The sequence below is a fragment of the Anomalospiza imberbis genome, chromosome 1 (assembly GCF_031753505.1).
Source record: "Anomalospiza imberbis isolate Cuckoo-Finch-1a 21T00152 chromosome 1, ASM3175350v1, whole genome shotgun sequence".
NCBI lineage: Eukaryota > Metazoa > Chordata > Aves > Passeriformes > Viduidae > Anomalospiza > Anomalospiza imberbis.
This window is the reverse complement of record NC_089681.1, coordinates 4,621,555-4,637,126: the sequence shown is the minus strand read 5'-3', so window position 1 is coordinate 4,637,126 and position 15,572 is coordinate 4,621,555. Positions and strand designations below refer to the sequence as shown.

At 46.0% G+C, this 15,572-nt stretch overlaps 2 protein-coding genes and 1 long non-coding RNA gene across 4 annotated transcripts in view; 1 reads left to right on the top strand and 2 right to left on the bottom strand.

Moving 5' to 3' along the window:
- Positions 1 to 6,235, bottom strand: part of AGO2 (argonaute RISC catalytic component 2) — a 55,692-nt gene extending 49,457 nt beyond the window's left edge. For both annotated transcript variants that reach the window (XM_068180134.1, XM_068180143.1), the window contains exon 1: positions 6,099 to 6,235. In XM_068180134.1, coding sequence (XP_068036235.1) covers positions 6,099 to 6,129 — 31 coding nt within the window. In that variant the 5' untranslated portion in view covers positions 6,130 to 6,235. The remainder of the gene's footprint in view (positions 1 to 6,098) is intronic.
- Positions 6,236 to 7,341: 1,106 nt separating this feature from the next.
- LOC137468432 (uncharacterized) lies at positions 7,342 to 11,438 on the bottom strand. The gene is made up of 2 exons (XR_010995940.1): positions 10,223 to 11,438; positions 7,342 to 9,484 (listed from the first exon to the last, which is right to left on the bottom strand). It is a non-coding gene; the product is annotated as an uncharacterized lncRNA (long non-coding RNA).
- Positions 11,439 to 14,162: 2,724 nt separating this feature from the next.
- On the top strand, positions 14,163 to 15,471 carry RPLP1 (ribosomal protein lateral stalk subunit P1). The gene is made up of 4 exons (XM_068180168.1): positions 14,163 to 14,354; positions 14,459 to 14,533; positions 14,638 to 14,755; positions 15,351 to 15,471. Exons 1-4 carry the CDS (start codon positions 14,283 to 14,285, stop codon positions 15,428 to 15,430), a joined length of 345 nt encoding a protein of 114 aa, XP_068036269.1. The 5' UTR covers positions 14,163 to 14,282; the 3' UTR covers positions 15,431 to 15,471.
- The last annotated feature ends 101 nt before the right edge of the window (positions 15,472 to 15,572 follow it).

Here is a 15,572-nt window from a genome sequence, read left to right as displayed (position 1 = left end):
GCCACAAAAGTGTTACTTTTTTCCTAGACTATATAAAAAATCTTAATTATCACTTGATACACTTGATAAGTTTCAGAAGTGTATTTTCAAGCTTCCCAAGATAACATGCTGAGATTAGTTTACTTCTCAAAAAAATGAAAACTTCAGTTTTGCTCTACATCTCCTCTTGTCACACCCAACACAGGCTGGAAGTGACACAAGACAGTAAATTCATGTACTGTTTAAACAGTCTTCAGACTTACACATATTTTATTAAGAATATTCTCCACCTTCTGATTATAAAGCAGCTTGTACAAGGGAATTCAATCAGGATGTGCTAGGAGAGCTTTTGGGAAAAACTGCAGAGCTCAAAACTGCACATGTAGAGCCCATAACTGGAGTTATTCTGCATCTCTGAAAAGTTAAAATATTTTAATGTTTCTCCCAAAGACAGAGACTTGCATGACTGCAGACTTACTAATGTTGGGACCTGGTCCCCAACAACTTCACTGCAGATGGCAATAAACTCCCATACAACAAGACAGAACACAACTGAGCAGCAGTACAAAAAACAGGAGAAACAAATTACAATAGGAGAGAACAAATTACTCTCACCACACCTGTGATTAAAAAAAAATAAACAAATCCCTTTCACAACCCAAACAGTAACAAAATCTGGTAGCACTGTGGACAGCTCAATGAGTACCCAATTCAAAAGAAAAACCTCAAAGCAAGCTTTGGACCGACTTGATTATGCCAGGATCCACAGTACTTTCCCATCTATATCAGTGGTTTGCTTCCACCTTGGCTGTGTCCGGTTTTGTGAAGTCATACAGTTAAAAAAAAAACAAACAAAACTTTCCTTCCTAGAAAGCCTGGATACCAGGTGCCACGTGGCTTCACAGCTGCAGCATAGCTATAAAGCAGGGTATTTAGGAGAAGCAATTTTGCTTGATATGAAATGCAAAGACAGAGTACAGAAACCAATTCAATAACGCTCACACAAAAACTTTTTATTTGAAAGCACCAAATATTTTTCTGATAAGAGAACAATAAAAGCAAAACAATTAAAATAGAAAGGTTAAAATGAATTGCACTAATCTGTGGTGATCACTGAACAGACTAAAAGACGCCACTGATTAAAACAGTCTGAGTATATAAAAATACAGGCATCACCTCAGTCTCGAGGATTTAAAAAAACTCCACTTCCTGGACAGTACTAGAAAGTCTCTTCAAAGCACAACTTCTTAGAAATGGCTGCCAAAGGGACTCACTAATTACAGCTCTGGTGTAAAACATGAGAGACACTACACAAATTCAGTCTTCCTGGGGCTGATACTATCCAGGTCTGTCTTTTCCAAATTTCTGCAGTACAAAATGTAAAATGAAATTTTAAAGTTCAAATTTGTGTATTACAATATATGTGGGGAAAAAAAGCCCCAATCAAAAATCTCTTTGCACTGAATTCAAAGGGCTGTGCTTCCCTAGCCAGTAGGATAAGAGATATTTTACATTCTAGTGGGCTGCTTTGTGAGTACTTCACAGAGGAAGCAAGATACTAAAACAAATTAATTGGACAATGCATGGAACAGATCCCTACCCACAGCCACTACAGTCAAAACTACGTAATATTTTCCACCAGCTTTTTTTTTTCCTCTAGTTCATAACTTACCAAAAATAAGATACTGGAGGCTGGCTTTTCTTCATTTAGAGGATTTAGTAATAATTTCTGGTAGGCTGAGTATTAGAAACTTCATCACCAAAAATAAGACCAAGTATTTTGCTTAAACATGAAGTAAGAGAAGCAAAACACCAAAATTCTGACAGAACTTACAAGTTCTCTGAAGCTGTCATCAAGACAGGCTTAGCCAACATGAACAAAGTTTCATCAGGCAGGTAAAGTTCCTAATTAGTTAAAACTATCTGTGTTTGCAAAGCCAATTTAGCAGAAGTTTACTGTGCTCATTGGCTGATCCCTGCAATTTCTGGAAGGCCAGAAGTGTTTAGAAGGGCTGGTTTCTGAAATGGAAAAATCTCTCCCTCCTATACAGTTCTAAGGGGTACAAGAACATCAGATGATCATCTAAGGAAATTTCTCTTACTGAATTAAAGCATTTATATCCCTTTTTCCACCCTTCTGTGAAAGAGAGGCAGACTGGTGGTGGTAGCAGTGAAGGAAGGGCTATGAATTGTGAAAAAATAGCTTTCCTGGAAGTCAGGAAGGTTTGGGTGTTCCTCTGCACTGCTTCTGTACATTCCAATGCATTACTAAGTACATACGAGCACATAACAATTCTGCAAAAGTGAAAAACTTCAAGATGAAGTAAAAATAAGTGCATAAAATCCCATGTAACTGCAAAGTCAGCATGAGAATCACTGCTGAAAAAGACATTTCACTTTTCAATAGCAAATAGCACAGTACAGTTCAGCAAGGACAGGAGAAAGTTTGGTGTCACATCTGACACCACCAATTATCTTTCCATCAAACCACCTCATCTTTAAGCCACCTGAAAACAACACAGTTAACTGAGGCAACATAATGATACAGAATTTTTCTTTCATTAGGAAAATATATTGCTCATGACAACAACACATTTGAAAAAGTCGTGCTGTGTTTTGTAGGCTGTAACTTTGTCAAATGCAATTTCAATTTTAGCAAAAAAAAAGAGAGCTGAGGCTGTATACGAAGTTTTCATTCCCTCCTCTTTGTGTGGCAGCTTATAAGGAGTCTCAGCATTAATTTATGGTCTAAAACTAAGCCAAAGAAACTGGATGACTCTGTGGTATCAGCAGCAGAGTAAGACCAGGTCCACATCCACCCCCAAGAGAAAAGAAAAAGACTTTTTAAGAAGAGAAGACCTTTAACAGGATGTACAGGGGAGCTTTTGCTGCCACTGAAACACAAGCTAAGAGGACGCTAGTGGATTAAATTCAACCAGATGAAGATACTGCCATTTGTACTACCCCAGCTAAGGCATGAGCACACCCTTCCCTGCACCACATTCTAAGATTGAAGACTCCCAAAGAGAATCAACAACTAACATCGAAAATCTTCAAGAAAATATATGGAAGGTAAAAACAAGTACCTGCACTGAAAACCAAAACAGAATTACAAGTTTCAACAGTCTATTCACAGTTTTTAAAGGGTAACTCACAACTACATGACAAGAAAATAACTTCAGTTCCACTAATTTAATAAAGTTGGTTTTTGTGCTAGGGAAAAAAAGTTGGTATTCCACACACAAAGCTATAATCAACTTCACACTCTTTTTCAGACAATTGCTGCTTCAACAATATATTAACAGCCTCAACATCAGGCAAAACCAAATATCCTTTCAAAGAACAAAAGAGAAATTTGTGGTGTGCAAAGTTTAGAATTAATAAATACATTAAGACTTAGAAGTGCAGGTTCCAGCAGTTTAGGCAGCTTTTAATCAAGTCTTTCTGCCACTTTGACATTTTTCTGTCCTTCTAAAAAAAAGTACACCACAATATCAAAGCAGTATCAAGATTTTTCTGCAAAAAATAATTCCTCCTCAGATTTCCAGATTCTTTAGTTTTCACACTTTCTTGAAGCTAATAAAAAAAGGGTATGGACACAACTTTGCAGCAAATTCAACACCAAGTCCAGAACTCAGACAGTATTTGGTAAAAATCAAAAAGGGATCATTAATTTCCTAATTATGGAAACAGTGATTTCCTGAAAACCCCTTAGTGTATAAAAACCCACCTTACTCCTGACATTAACAGCATGTTTGAACAAACTTTCCACCGTTCACCAGCAACGTTTTGAAATCAGTCAGAAATGGCCTCCTAACTTGCTTGATTCTGTTTCCAGAAACAGAATTAAGACTAAAATAGCAAACCCTGGGGCAAATTGAGCGGTTCCTCTGGCAGGAGGCCAGCACCAGGGGCACCCTCCGACGGGCTTGGCCGCAGAGTCCAGTCTGGACGCGGCAGCCGGGAGAGCGCAGCAGCTCCTGCGCACCAGCAGCGGCCGGAGAGGGCAGCGGCTCCGGCGGGATCCGGCTAGAGCAGAGATGAATGGAGCCTTCCCCTGGTGTCAAGGATGTGCTGACAGACCTGGAGAGGCTGCAGCTCTCTGCTGTGTCCACAGCAGCTCTGGCTCGGTGAGGGGCTGTAAACCACGCTTGTGCTCTCTCCTCCGAGCAGGATTTCACACACAGTGGGTTTGTAGTTTTCAGATTAACATGTGGCAGGGGACTTCACAGTCCCTGCTTCCAGGCTGGTTCACAGAACAGCCACGCTCTAATAAAAATCTCCAAGATGCCCTGCCTTGTGTGTGGAGTAGAGCAGGAAGCTGCCTGGGCTGCCAGAAGCCACTGAGCTGCTGAGGCTGTCCGTGGATGATTTCACAGGAAGGAAGCAGAGCCTCGCTCACCATGTGGAGAACAACTCGCAGCTCCCACCCCGGCACAGCCACAGGCACAGGCACTGCCCAGCGCCGCGCACGGGGAGAGGGCTGAGCCGCACTGATAAACTCGGAAGTAAACAAGACACAAGACGAGCTCGGCTGGAGGCAGCGGAACAGCAGGAGCCCGAGACACACACCGCTGACAACACACGGCCACCTAGAACTTGGTGAAAGTACAGCAGTGTCGGCAGCCCGAGGTTAGGAGGTTGTTGTTCCAGGAAGGTGAAAACATTCCTTCACATCAAACGTGCATCCCCGATGGCAAACAGCAGCCACCAGCTGGGAGATCATTCCAAGTGAAAGGGAAAGTGGTAAGATCGGATAAGAGAGTAAATAAAGATAAAGAGACTCCCACACATGAAACTACTCTCAGCCCATATGCTGGTAATATTTTTAATTATTTGTCTCCTTAAGCACAATTTCAAACAAGATCTATCACCACGAGGTGAACGTAGCAACAGCCCGATGTTGAGCTGCCATGAGCACCTGTAAACTGAAAGTGTACGTGTGCCTGAGCAAGGGAACCCGACACCAGAACCCACCAAAGGATTACACCTACAACCTACAGTTATCAGCACTGCAGTGTGCAAATGATGTTACACGTGAAAGCAAGATCTTGAACACCAGTCTGGGGACACAGAGCTGCAGAGACCGGTCTGCCTGCTGTGCCAGCAAGAGCCCGGTGAGAAAGTAAAAACAGAGGAGCTGTATTTCAAGAGGAAAATAATAATCCTGGTTGTCTTTCCTGATTATTGCCCCTTCAGGAGAACCAAGTCAGAGGGGAAAAAAAAGGAAAAAAAAAAGCCAGCCCCTAACTGTGGATCCCAAGATATGAATGCTTTTACAGAAGCATCTGTAAGAGGAGCACTAAAAGACCTCAGTTACAGGTCCTGTATTTCCCTACACCAGTCCTTGCTAGATTATCCCTCTAAGGGAAGAATTTTTGTGCAAAACAATTGGAAACAGTGGCATAAAATAAAGTTCCATTTATTCTGAAACTTTTCTAGAAGAAAACTAGGTGCCAGTCACCCAAACACTGTTGTTTCTACATAAGAATTCTCACCGCAGAAGCAGCCTAACGCTAAAAAGGAGAAAACATTGTCTTACATGAACTGTACAAACTCGCACAGTATTAACCTGTATTTCCCCGAAGTGATACTAAATCTCCCTAAGAGAGTTGCTAACCCTTCTTTGCACGTCCACCTTTCCTTCGCTCCCAGATTTGCTCACACCACAGAGCGAGCCTGAGGACACCTTAGGCTGCCCCTCACCTCTCCCAGCCCTCCCGACCTGCGGACGCTTCCCGACCTGCACAGCACAACTATCGCAGCGCGGCCGCTGACGAACACGCGGCCAGCCGGGAATCCCGGGATGGAGCCGGGAGAGAGGAAATGGAGACCCCGGTCCGCAGCGGGAGCTGCGCCAGCCTCAGGGCTCGGCAGAGGGAGGGGGCAGCGGGGCAGGGAAGGCGACCCTCCCCTCAGAGGGGCCTCCGGACACGCGGCCCTGCCCGAGGTGGCGGCGGCGCCCTGACCCTCCTTCCTCCCCCGGCCAGCGCGGCCGCCGCTCCAGCCAGGCCCGAGCCGGGGGGGGCGAGGCGCTCCCGGGGCTCCCCACGGACACGGACCGGGAAAGCCGCTCCGGGGGGAGCGGAGGAGGGAAACAAACCCGGGCGAAAGCTCACCGGGTCCGGCGGAGGGGGCTCCCGGGTACATGTCTCCGTGTGTGCGGCGGCGGAGGCGGCGGCAGCGGCTCCAGGGGAGGGCACGGGGGAGGGAGCGAGCCCGAGCCCCGGCTACGCTGTCGGGGGAAGGGGAGGAGGAGGAGGAAGGGGAGGGGGGAGGAAAAGAAAAGGGGAGAGGAGGGAAAAAAAAAAAAAAAGAAAAAGAAAAAAAAAAGAGGGAGGAGGAGGAGGAGGGCCGGGAATCCAGGTTACTCGTCGGCACTGAGGAGCGGGGAGGGGAGGAGGAGGAGCCGCGGGGTCACGGGGAAGGGGCGCTCCGCCCTCTGGCCGGGCGGGCGGGAAGCGGCCGCGGCAGCAGGACGGGGATCGGGAGCGCTGCCGAGCCGAGGGGCCCCGCTCCCCGCCTGCAGCCCCCTGTCCCCGCCTGCAGCCCCCTGTCCCCGCCTGCAGCCCTCGCTCCCCGCCTGCAGCCCCCTGTCCCTGCCTGCAGCCCTCGTTCCCTGCTGCAGCCCCCTGTCCCCGCCTGCAGCCCTCGTTCCCTGCTGCAGCCCCCTGTCCCCGCCTGCAGCCCCCTGTCCCTGCCTGCAGCCCCTTGTCCCTGCCTGCAGCCCCCTGTCCCCGCCTGCAGCCCTCGCTCCCCGCCTGCAGCCCCCTGTCCCCGCCTGCAGTCCCCGCCTGAGCTCTGCCCGCGGAGTCACAGAATCAGCCAGGTTGGAAAGTCCTCGGAGATCACCCAATCCAATGCCTATTACTGGACATCACCACGTCAACCGGACTAGAACACGGAGTGCCATGTCCCGTCTTTATCTTTAAACACCTCCAGGGATGGTGACTCCACCACCACCCTGGGCAGCCCATTCCAATGTTTAATCACCCTTGCTGTGAAGAAACTCCTTTTAATGTCCAGCCTAAACCTCCCCCGGCACAGTTTAAGACTATGTCCTGTCATCCTGTGGCTTTCAGTGAGACCTTGGAAAATGACTTTGTGCCTCTAGCACTTTCTCCACTACCTCTCTCTGTTACATGTTTGAAAGGTATGCTGGAATTGTATCAGTATTGCACATACTGCTGGATCTTGAATTAAATTTGGATTTGTTTGCTTATATTCTTTTATTCTTCCCGTTGCTCTGAAAACCTCAGCTCAGTTACCTCATGGATTCCCATATCCACTTCTAGTCATATCTATGAAACCCTGCTGTGGTGGAGGTTGCCTTATTGTCCTTGTCAACCAGATAATGTCTGGTACTGTACACATGTAAAGTTTAGTACAACCAGATAATGTACTTGAGAAAACAAACTAGAAAGGATATGAAAGAGGCAGAGTACTGATCAGTATGATACACTGAGAGCCTGGAGATATCCCTGGGGGAATTTAAAAGACACAGATGTGGCATATGGGGACATGGGTTAGTGTTAGGCTTGGCAGTGCAGGGTTAATGGCTGGACTTGATGATCTTAAACGGATTTTCCAACTTAAACAATTCTATGATTTCACATCAGAGATGACAATTCCTGCAGGAACTGTCATCCTTTTGTAGTCACCTAATTAGTACCTCTTCTTTTCAGAAGAAAGTAGGGAAAAATAAACCTGCTAAGGAGGCAAAAAGCGAGTTAATGATGCTCACTTCCATTGGAGTTACCTACAGAGTTCCAGCACAGCCATGATCCATACTTTCAATCACTTCCTCCATGTTGATGTGGAAGCCTTTAAAAATTTCATGCAGTTTTCAACCCAGAACAGTCAAGCCCCGTTAAAGTCAACTGAATTCCTTCACCAAGTATTATCTGCCAAAGAGCAAGGCAAACATACAGCTTGTAGTGTTCATCAAGCCAATTAATAGCCTTCTTCATCAGTTCATATTTCAAGTGATACAGAAGCATCTCACTGTTCCAAAGCATTTATTCTCCCCTTTGGGTCATACTTGCAGATATTTGAGGGCTGCTATTAACAGCTCAGCTTTCACTTCAAGTGAACTGTTCCTGAAACCATTGTCACCACTAGAGTTTCCACTGGAGTGATTTTGGATTTGTCTTCATTCCATGCTTCTCAAATTGCTGGAAAGTAAAGATTTACCAGTAACTATAAACAAATAAAGGACAAAATTATGGGTCAACTTTAGTTTTAAAGTAAAGCTAAGCAGGTCTAACAAAAAGATAAACAAAGGAGCTGGCAAAGTGGTTGCTGTTTTCCTCCCTATGAGGAGCTGGGTAACATTTTTTCACAACTACCAATAATTTCTGGTATATAACCTTACTAGAGGCTGAAAAAGAGGGTGGATGGGGAAAAATACCCAAAAACAAGAGCCAGAAGAGGCACATTTGGCCTTTCTGCTGAGGTGGCAGGAGAAAAACATGCAGTCTCTGTATCCACATCTAATTTTTTGATGCTATATTTAAACCAATCTCTTCAACCTGATTAGGAATATAACTTTCTCTAAGATTAGACATATTACTGTGCCTGTTAGGTCTGCATTTAAGAAAGAAAAGGGCATAAAATACACTGATAACTTTCTGGAAATGTTCACTGGACTAATTTGGTCGCCCTGGCTATCAGCACTGCCTGATGCTGAAGCTTCAAGTCCACTATGGTACTGTGGTAGCAGTTTGAAAATGACAAGCTAACAAGCATCAGAAGACAGGGGGGTTTTACAAAATACTAAACACTCATCCCACACTTCTTTCTGGCTCCACTGGATCCTCGGCAATTGATTTCAGAAGTTCCCTGAAAAAACAGAGATCCTGAAAATGGCAGTTAATTCCTCAAACATCCTAAAGTGCAGCATTCTTGTACCGATTTAAAGCTGATTTCTCTGGATTTAGCACTTAATAAGCAAAAGCATTTGTCACTATTTATACCAGACTGTAGAACTGCACAGGCAGCTAAATGATAAAATAAATTGCTTTATTTAAGCATAGTTTCCCCATGTGGAAGTACTGATGTTCCTTAGGTTTATTTTCATGGTACTGAGCACTTCCAGCAGCATTTCTGTGCAGCTGAGGAAAGAGAGTTCCAGCTCTCTTCCACCTCTCTTCACACACTCATTTTGGGCCATGTCACTTGCTTTATTTCCAATGCTTTCTGTCACTGACAACTGCTGTTTTGGAGCACAGTGAAACCTAATTATGTCTTACTGGGCCATTTCACCCAAAAAAGGCTTCAGTTCTTGAAAAGGTTTGTTCTGAAAGAGAGGTCTGAAAGCTCTGTAACAGCATTCTTTTAAGCATGGTCTTTATATGCTGTATTAACAATTATATGGTAGTGTAAGAACAGCTGCTTAAACACTTAAAATTAGGTTTTTCTAAAGAAAAAAAAAAATGAGTGACTGTTGGGCACAATACCTTTCTTAACTGCTGAATTTCAAGATGACATTTCCCAGAACTGATATCTGTCACAGTAGAAATTATTAATTTTGGAAAAAAGTGCGTTCTAATAATTCTGGAAGCAAAGATGGTATTTAGGAGCAGCATCTAAAAATCATTTATAGCAGCAGCAGCAATCTAGGGAAAATATTTTATATACAAATAGGCCAGTGACAAATGATACAGCTTTTCTTTTTAAAAGAAAACATACCCTAAGTAACAATCAACAATTGAATTAATTTTAAACCCCCAGAGTTTATAAATGTCTGACAGTCATTGCTTACAATGATACAGTAGCAAAACTTTTCACTCAGAGATGAAAGATGTAAATTTTATTATTGACTTGGAAGGGATTTAGGTTTATATTTGTCATCTCTCAACTGGCCTAACTTTTAAGATGTTATCCTGGAGTGCATGCATTAGACCTGTCACATATTCTGCATTCTGCTTTACATAAGAATTTAAAATCAGAACCAAAGTGAAGAAGTCCATGGCTCTATGCCCTAAAGTGTTCACATTTTATAAAGACTTTGAGGGTTCTGGTCCCCTGCTCAGGAACTGTTTGTTATTTTAATAATTAAATATTTAACCACAATTAATCCATGGTGGAGGGACCAAAACATGATTTTTGTCTTTCTATAATCAGATAACTGTCCCAACTACCAAGCTACAAAACTGCATTTATTTTGTCGTATGAATTGCAATAATAATTTATATTTTAAAAAACCCCAAACAAAACAACTAATTATCATTAGATTATTAACTTCAGTTCTCTCAAAAAGACAGTTTTTCCAGGTGATCAGGGCCAACAATGCAACAATTCACCTTGATGGAAAAGATGTAGCACCACCTATTGGGGATGTGTTGCACTCACTGGTTGCTACAGTTTCAAGAAGTACCAGAGTTTTGTTCTTCATTGTAATGACCTTGTTACAAGGGGAAGAAAACCAACCAACCAACCAGCCAACCAACCAACCAAAACCCAACCAAAAACCAAAAAACCCGACTAGGAACAAAAAGGACTTTCCAAAAAGAAGATAAAAGAAGTAAATACTGTACCTGAGACTGTTCACCAAGAAAAAAAGCATGTCCCTAAGTGCCACATCTACAAGTCTTTTAAATACCTCCCAGGCTCTTGGCTCAATCCCTTCCCTGGGCAACCTGTTCCAATGCTTCACCATCCTTTCCATGCAGAAATTTTTCTTAATAGTGAATCTAAACTTCTGTGAGCACAACCTGGGGTCACTTCCTCTCATCCTAGCATTATTGCCTGGCAGAAGAGACCAACCCCCACCTGGCTTCAGCTTCCTGTCAGGCAGCTCCTTCCCTCACCAGCTTTGTTCCTTTTCTTCAGACAGGCTCCAATGTCCTTCTTGTAGTGAAGAACCTGAATCTGAACACAGGACTCCAGGTGTGGCCTCCCCAGTGCTGAGTACAGGGGGACAATCACTGCCCTGGTCCTGCTGGCCACACTTTGCCTTTGGTCACTGAGGAACTGCAGCCTTAAAGCTGAGAGAAGCAGCTTAAGGAGAGAAGAACTACCTCAGGAAGGTTATAAGCAGCAACAAAATGGTATAGCAAGGACAAGAACAGAGAAAGGAACTATCAACTTCAAGTCTCCTTGGTAAAAACCTCTTGAGTCTGACCACTTTGATGACCACCAGTGGCCTTGGTCATGTTCTAACTCTCAAGCATCAGCTCTCTAGTGTTCACACAGCTAATTCAGGGTGAGGTGCTAAGGGCTGACTGCTTTGTGTATGACAATGACAGATCTTGCTGATGTTTTCATCTTCCTTGGCAATGCACAGGCACCCCCAGCCAGATCTCTGCCACTGCTCTTCACCATCCATCCTCCAAGTGTCAAATATCCACCTCAGGGAAGTTTCATAGCCAAGTTACTTGTTTTGTTTATCATGAAGACAGCCCTGCAGGATCCTGCACCAGCTTGCTAGTACGCAGCTGTATCATCATCCTATACCCGGAAATAACTCACTACCCTGGAATAGCAGAATACACAGAAGAATGTAAGGGGGTTTGCTGGGGTTTTTTTAAGCCTCCATCTATTTGCTGTAGATTCATCCAGAACAGACTTCTGCTCCAAAAGGATGGTGATAGACAGTAAAAGTACAGACAGTTACAGGATCAGAGGTGAAAAGCACACACCACTGCAAATGTCTAGACCCTTGGTCTGCTTTATTATCCTGCTTTATTAATTAAGCTTTATTAACCAGCAATCCTGATCACGTACCTAGGCTTCCAAAAGCTTTAGGAAGCAGCAAAACTGGGGTTTCTTTTGGTTTTTTGCTTTCTTTTACACAGTGATTTGTTTTCATCACAACTTTATTCTGGGCTTCTACAGAGCAGCTTTATCAGTGTCACTGAATAGATGCAGCAAGACAGCCATGAAGCAAGGATGCAGGCAGATCTCATTTAATTAACATCTTTGCCAACCAAAGCCTAAACTTATGCAAATGTCACATTTAAATTTTAGGTCTTCATATTTGGTTTTTTAACAATCCATCAGCATTTCTAATAATTTTTAGCTTAAGGACTGTTATAGCAGAACTGTTACAAAACCATGTCTATTAAACATATTATTTTGTTGACTGCCTGCACACTTCCAGTACTCATCTCCCAGGCCAGCAACATTTGCAAGTTTATTTGATTGAAAAGGAATCTTATTTCTCTGTTGCTACTTTCCAGTCAGATCATCATCTCATGGACCACTGGGACAGCTCTGAGGGCTTTTGCACAGGAGACCCTGGCAGCCCTGGAGTGAGGCTCACACAAGTCCCTGTGAAATCCCATCCTCAAGCACCCAGCAATGACAGAGGCTCCTGGATATTTAATCTCACTAGAAAAGTGCATTTATTTGCTGCTTTGAGTTAGGTATAAAAAGGTAGACAATTGTCCTGTGCTTTGAATAAGAAGTTTAGGTAAATGCTTAAATTCAGAGCTGTTGGCCCCCTAATAGGGATAACACCCACAAATTATGCACTGCATCACTGTGCATTTATCATCTCTAGCAGTGAGATGATAAAGATCTTTGTTTAGTGAAATTCTCAGTTCTCTGTGATCCTTAGGAAGGGATGGATACAAGAGGTAAAGTCCCTCTTGCCTACCTCAGTTTTCACTTGTCTAATAACAATAATGGTCTAATAAATCCTGAGATTTCTATAACATAGGACTACAAAAGCAGGCTGGATACACTTTGCTGGTAACAGAAAGTTGTCATTTTAGGATTCTAAAATTTCAAGCTTTTTTCAATTTTTTTGAATAATTTCGTTTAAGCTTAATTAGTTTTACTTATTTGGTTTGGGTTGGAAGGGACCTTCGAAGGTCAGATAGCCCAGCCCCACTGCAAAGCAAAGGAATATCTTCACCTAGATCAGGTTGTTCAGAGCCCCATCCAGCCTGGATGGAATCCCATCCCTCAGGCATGTCAGCTACACCACTCAGCTTGGAGTTATCTGCAAATCTGCTGAGGGTGCACCCGATCCCCCTGTTCATGTCTTTGATGAAGACTTTAAATTATAATGGTGCCAAATGGACCTGAGGGACACATCTGATCTTCATCTGGACATTGAGTCAATCACTGCACTGTGTATGTGACCATCCAGCCAATTCCTTATCCACCAAACAGTCCATCCATAAAATTCATCTCTCTCCAATTAGACAGAAGAATGTTGTGTGGGACTGTGTTAAAGGCTTTAGGGAAGTCCAGACAGGTGACATCCATAGCCCTTCCCTTGTCCACTCCATGTGGTCACTCCATCATAGAAGGCCCCTTGGTTGATCAAGCAGGACTTGACCTTGATGGAGCTGCGGCTGTCCCAAATCACCTCCCCGTCCTCCAGGAGTGCCCTAGCACAGCTTCTAGGAAATCAGTTCCATGATCTGCCCAGCCACGGAGGTGAGGCTCATCAAATGCACATCTGTCAAGACAAAAAATAAAACCCAGAGAACATTCATTTTTCACAGTCTGATGATACCTGTGGAGCAAAACTCTGGAATTTGCTCAGGCTCATGGGAATCACAGAATCCCAGAAGCACAGAACGATGAGGCCGGAGGGGACCACAGTGGGGTCACCTGGTGCCACCTCCCTGCTCCAGCAGGGCCATCCCAGAGCACAGGCTCAGGATCGTGTCCAGACAGTGCTGGGATATCTCCAGGGAGGGAGACTCCCACCCTCCCTGGGCAATCTGTTCAGTGCTTGGTCACTGCACGGGAAAGTTGTTCTTGCTCGTGTTCGGGTGGAGGAAATCAGGCTACAGCTCTGTACCAAGGACTTATTCTGCGCCTTTTCTTTCCGTTGTAATACATACAGAAAATGGAGTGTTTTAGCGAGGCAGCGGCACCCGACGTAGTTCTGGGGAGGAGGGCTCGGGTCCTTCAAGCTGTGCCAGGGAGGTTTAGTTTGGATCCTGGGAAAATGGCTTCACCGGAGTTTTCACCCAGGGCAGTGGTGGAGTCCGCACCCCTGCAGGGATACAAACGCCGTGGGGATGAGGCACTTGGGGGCACGGGTGGTGCTGGCAGTGCTGGGGGAGCGGCCGGACCCGGCGCCCAGCGCCGCGCTCGCTCCCCGGGCTGAACTGTTCCCCGTGAGGGCGGGGAGGCACCGCGGAGGGGGAGGGAGCGCGCGCGGGCACCTGCCATGCGCGGCGGGTGACGGGGTGACGTCACGGACGACGTAACGCGCACCGCCATTATAAATGCGCGCCGCGCTGCGCGGCCCCTTTCGCTCCGCGGCGGCCCAAGGTGCTGAGTCCTTCGTACGAAGCTAAGGCCGAACCACCCGGCGACCAGCACCGCGCCCCGCCATGGCCTCCGTCTCCGAGCTCGCCTGCATCTACTCCGCCCTCATCCTGCACGACGACGAGGTCACCGTGACGGTGAGTGCGGCCGCACAAGATGGCGGCGGCCGCGCGGCATGGCCGCCTGAGGGGCCGCGCCGGGCCGGGCCGGGCGGGCTCTGAGCGCCGCTGTCTCGTTGCAGGAGGACAAGATCAACGCGCTCATCAAGGCAGCCGGAGTGAACGTGGAGCCTTTCTGGCCGGGGCTTTTCGCCAAGGTGGGCGAGAGGGGCCGCGGGCCGGGCAGGGGTGGCGTGTGGGCTCCCCACCGCACCTCCCGCCCGTGTTGACAAGGCTTCGCTGCCGCTGTCGTTCTCCGCAGGCGCTGGCGAACATTGACATCGGGAGCCTGATCTGTAACGTGGGAGCGGGCGGTGGAGGGGCTCCGGCTGCCGCCGCTCCCGCGGGTGGTGCCGCGCCCGCCGGCGGAGCCGCCCCCGGTAAGTGGCGGCCGTGTCCGACCGGGGCGCGGGAACGTGGATCCATGGAATGGCTTGAGTTGGGAGGGTCTTTAAAGACATCTCTTTCCAACCTCCTGCCGTGGGCAGGGACACCGTCCTCTAGACTCGGCTGTTCAGAGGCCCGTCCCACACGTGCAGGGATGGGGCAGCCGCAGCTCTGCAAGCACCGGTTACAGGAGCTGTTGGCATGTGGTTTCTGCCATGCAGTGTGTGTGCGAGTGTTCTTGAGCAAAGCACGCCCTCCCCTTGAGAAAGGCTGGCGTTGCACATGAAGTCAGTGTAGAGGATTAGTGTTCCCACAGAATGAAAACTGCTTTTCCTGTGTATCATCAGGATCGTACAGAATATCAGCATCTCCTCTTGAAGTTTTTCAGTTTTGATAGAAATTAACTCTGAAGTCACAAAACCACTTTGCTTATAGTACAAACACTATTCTCGGGCTGCTGGCTTAGGTCGTTAGGACTGCTCAGGTCTTAAAGCTTGATGTTAGTCATTGCATGTGATATGTGTTGTGACAAGTGACTTCTGTGAGCTGATAAATTGGAAGATAAATCCTGTCTCATTTCTTCTCCAGCTGAAGAGAAGAAAGAAGAGGAAAAGAAGGAAGAATCAGAGGAATCTGATGATGACATGGGCTTTGGTCTTTTTGACTAATTAGTTTTGTACCAGCCTGTAATAAAGAACATGCGCTTGTACTCATGTCTCTCAGGTGGATGTTTGTGGAGGGTGGCCAAGTTACCTGCACCTCCTTGTCATGAGTGCTCAGCTGGGGCTTTACAACTTCCCCCGTCAGTTT